At 53.1% G+C, this 4,162-nt stretch overlaps 1 protein-coding gene across 1 annotated transcript in view; it reads left to right on the top strand.

The window, feature by feature from the left end:
• The window catches only part of LOC125449129 (type 1 phosphatidylinositol 4,5-bisphosphate 4-phosphatase-like), a 7,376-nt gene extending 3,954 nt beyond the window's left edge, over nucleotides 1-3,422 (top strand). Inside the window, 3 exon segments of the mRNA XM_059641857.1 lie at nucleotides 1-5; nucleotides 122-212; nucleotides 1,942-3,422. The exon segment at nucleotides 1-5 is cut by the window's left edge and continues 48 nt beyond it. Of these exon segments, the coding sequence (XP_059497840.1) occupies nucleotides 1-5; nucleotides 122-212; nucleotides 1,942-2,085 (240 nt within the window). The 3' untranslated portion in view covers nucleotides 2,086-3,422.
• The last annotated feature ends 740 nt before the right edge of the window (nucleotides 3,423-4,162 follow it).

Raw genomic sequence — 4,162 nt, forward strand, 5'->3', positions numbered from 1 at the left:
CACGTGTGAGTATCACTGGCCTCTCTTCCCGATCCCATTGACCCGTTCCACGGGTCTGTCCTCACACCCGCCCCCTCCCCTCAGTCTGCGTCTAACGCGGGACTCTCTATTCATTCCCCAGCTCCTCGATTGGCCGGCAGTACCCGCGTCGGCGATGCATGTGGATATTCATGGTGGGGTTACTATTCGCTGCTATCGCTGCAGGTCTGGCGGTGAGTACAGAGCACACGGCACTCCCTGCTCATGATTCCCCACCTGTTTTCCTTCCCGTCCCCCTCCATGGAGGAGTTCAGTGACCTGGACCCTTCACCCTAGTACGGTACACTTACCTGCTGTTGGACCTTGGATGTAGCGCTGGACATGAGGCCTCAGTGTTCCCAGAGTCGGCGCAAGATTCTCAAAAGTTGTGCCAAATTCCTCCTTTTCTCCTGCCTCTGTTTGTTTTTTTTTTCTCCCACTCCCCCGTTCCCTAGCTGACAAACTTCAGACCGGGTTCTGGGTCGCCTTGAGAATAGCGAACGTATGTCCTGCCCAGCGATGGCCAAACAGTCGGAGAGGCGTACGGCCAAGAGACAGACCCTTCGGCCCGACTCGTCCGTGCTGACCGGGGCTCATAAAGTAATCTAGTCCCGTTTGCCAGCTTTGGGCCCCTAACCTTCTAAATCTTTCCTTTCATCTACCCATCCAGATGCCTTTTAAATCATGTATTTGCGTCCGGCGTCCACCTTTTAACCATTGCCCAGTGAAATTTTCTGGTGCTGCTGCCAGGGAATCCCCACCTCCCTCACTATCAATATCCTGGGATGTTACTGTCTCCAATAAGGGACAATCTAACCACCATCCCCTTGACTTTCAGTGGTGTTACCATCACTGTATCCCCCACTATCAACATCCTGGGCGTTCCCAATGACCGGAAACTGACCCAGACAGCTACTTCAACACAGGGGCTACAGGAGCGGGCCAGAGGCTGGGAATACTGCAGCAAGTAACTCCCTCCTGGCTCCCCCCACCCTCCCCGAGAGGTGAGGGAATGCCCCCCACTTGCCCTGGTCTGGTGGAGGGTGGGCGAAACCAGCTGCTATAACATTCAAGCTCAAAGCATGGACAAAACAGCCACTGCTTTGCAGCTCACGAGCTTCGCTCCCTCTGCTTCCATCGCTCAGTCGCAGCAGCATGTACCATCCAAAAAATGCGCTGCAGGAATTCAAGTCGGAGATGGATGGGGCACTTGGGGCTTTAAAGAGTAAGGAGAAGAGGGCAGGAGCAGGCGACTGAGTTGGAAGATCAGCCATGATTCTGTTGAATGGTGGGCCAGCCTTGATGGGCCGAATGGCTTTCTCGTGCACACTCTGCTGCCCAGGTCCCTGTAGCTCTGCAACTATTTCAGATTCCTGCCCTTTGGTTGGTTAATCCTGCCCGTCCCTTTTGTAGCCTTCTGGTGTCCTTTTTGCCTCGTGGCCTACCTCAAGTGTAATCGGTGACCCAAGCTCCTGTACCTTTCACACCACCGTCCGAATTCTGCCTACAAACTGTTAGGGCAGGGGTGCCAGGAATGCTCCCTGTGCTACATCTCTCTGGAAAAGACCCGTGATCCCTCACTCCGTCTCAACCAGCCAGTCTCCTGTCCCCTGCCAACCTGTTCTTCACTGGCCCTGAGGTGGGGGTGCGGGGGAGGAATCTTTTGTCCAAAATCTACCTTTTCTTTGAATTTGGGAGTTTTGTAAATATTCTGCTTTAGTTGGAAGCCTCAAATCGAGCTGGGGGGTCTCTGTCTGTGTTAAACTGATCTGTTTTGTACTTCGACCCAATTGTTGTCTGGAGACCTCCCATCGGCATTGCCTTCGCTGTACTGTGTGTGGCCTCCGTTGTTTTGAGTGTTAAGTGGAAATGCCCCTTCCTCTGTCGCTCTGACTCTTCCCCCTCTCTGTGTGTGTCTCCCAGGTATCTACGTGGAGGCAGGCCAGGAGATATCATGGGATCTACGTGGGTTGGTCTGTGCTCATTATTCTGTCGCTGTGTTGCCTCGCCCGAGCCTGCTACTGGGCCTGCCTGAAAGTGAGCCACCCAATACAGAGTTTCTCCTGACATGCTGAGGGCAGGAGCAGGAGGTGGGCGAGGATTTAGGGAGGAGGGGCGGCGTGATGAGAACAGCCCCCTCCCTGTCCATCCCGCGCCCGAAAAAGTGAACTGTAATGACGTGCTGTCCCGTCTGTGCAGAGCAGGGTCTCTTGATTAAGGCCCCTGCCCCTTCACTGTCTGCAATAAACCCCTCGATCCCATCTCCACTACCAGCACTTCACATGACAGACCTGTCAATGTCTGAAAGATAACCTCCCCACACTAGAGGCAATTGTAACCGCCTACACTAAAATCCTTTCACACTACAGAATCTCATCACCGCCTGCAATAAACTCTTTCACACTACAGAGTCCCTTCACCATCTCTAGTACACAAACCCCCCCCCCCCACCTCCACTGTCACTCCGTATCACTGTCCCACCCGCCGACTCTCTCTCTCACTCTCCGCACTCACTACTGCCCCCAGTCCCTCAGGAGGGTGGTTGAAACGGACGTTCCTGTTGTCAGAACTGAGGAGAAACGCACAGCGAGACAGCGGCGTGTGCGGGAGAGGCGTCCAGGAATCTGTTCCCAGCTCCAGCCCAGATTCCTCATGCTCCTGGTTCCTGGGCCCCGCCTGAGGCTGGGAATCTCCCATCCATCAGGAGCACCATCTGTGGGATTTCCCTCTGTGCCCGGCCCTGCACTCGAATCGCCCTTCCACCTTGCTAATTCCCTCATCCTGTGCAAATTTCCCAGGAGAACCAGAGGGAGATGTCTTCAGCAATGAATTGAACCAATACTGGGGACTCTGTCCTGTGGAAATTCAAAGTGCACCCCTCCCTCCTCGACTACAAACTGACCCAGCCTCCGCTACAAACTAACTGACTTACCACCCCCCTCCCTTTCGGTCGTCGGTCTTGGAGGGGTTCTCCTGGTGTATGTTGTGTGCCCGTGTTACAGAGCCCTGGATCTTTGCCTGACGGGGCCAGGGGTGGATTTGTTTCTGTCTGTCAACACGCCCCCCCATCTGTCTGTCTCTCTCTCTCTCTCTCTCTCTCTCTCTCTCTCTGTGTGTGTATTTGTATAAATTCTCCCAGGGTCACGATGTTTTATGATACAGGGGTGATGCTGTCCTGCTGCTAGGCTTCCCCACATTCTACCTGTTGATCCTGGAGGTAAATGGAGTCTCCCTTTCTACGTCCCCGCAGCACACTCTGTCTCCGTCCTGTAACCGAGTCCCCCTTGGCCCGGCTCCATTGTGTTAACACCTGTCTGCTCATTGTATCATAAGCTCTGTCTGAAACATTGATGAGGAATCTCCTAATTTGCTCTAATGTAATAATAAAACAGTTTTAGATCTTTGTTCCGGTGGCTTGGAATTTTGTCTCTGGGCTCTTCTGCAAAGAGAGGTAGTAGGCCATTGAGTCTCCTCTGTCGTTGGATGACAGATCTGATTCTCCTCTACTCCCACTCACCCTCTTTCCCCTTCCTCACCGAAAACCTCTCTCTGTCTCCACCTCAACCCTTCCTCAAGAACCCTGTACGATAAAGAATCCCACAGATTTGCTCCCCTCGGAGTGAAGAAATTCATCCTCATTCCTCAGCCTCCTGAGTCCAGCCGTCAGAGGAGGGGCCCCCTCATGTTCACTGAAGCCCTTCAGATAGGAGGACATAGGGGTGGCACAGTGGCTCAGTGGTTAGCACTGCTGCCTCACAGCGCCAGGGAACCCAGGTTCGATTCCACCTTCTGCCAACTCTGTGTGGTGTTTGCACATTCTCCCCTGTGCTTGTGTGGGTTTCCTCTGGGTGCTCGGGTTTCCTCCCACAGTCCAAAGATGTGCAGGCTAAGAGGATTTGCCATGCTAAGTTGTCCGTAGTGTTCAGGGATGTGCTGATTAGGTGGGTCTGAGGGGCATGCTTTGAAGTTTGGTGCCAATGTGTTGGGCCGAGGGACCTGTGTCCACACTGTAGGGATTTAGTAATGTCTACATGTGACTCCAGACCCTATGGTGCGCACGTTGTAAATTATTTTTGTTTGCAAAAACATAGGTTTTTTTAATATTAATGAGGTATTTATTAAGCTGTTTTATCCTGTGCAGTTT

This window comes from Stegostoma tigrinum, chromosome 43 (assembly GCF_030684315.1).
Source record: "Stegostoma tigrinum isolate sSteTig4 chromosome 43, sSteTig4.hap1, whole genome shotgun sequence".
NCBI classification, from domain to species: domain Eukaryota; kingdom Metazoa; phylum Chordata; class Chondrichthyes; order Orectolobiformes; family Stegostomatidae; genus Stegostoma; species Stegostoma tigrinum.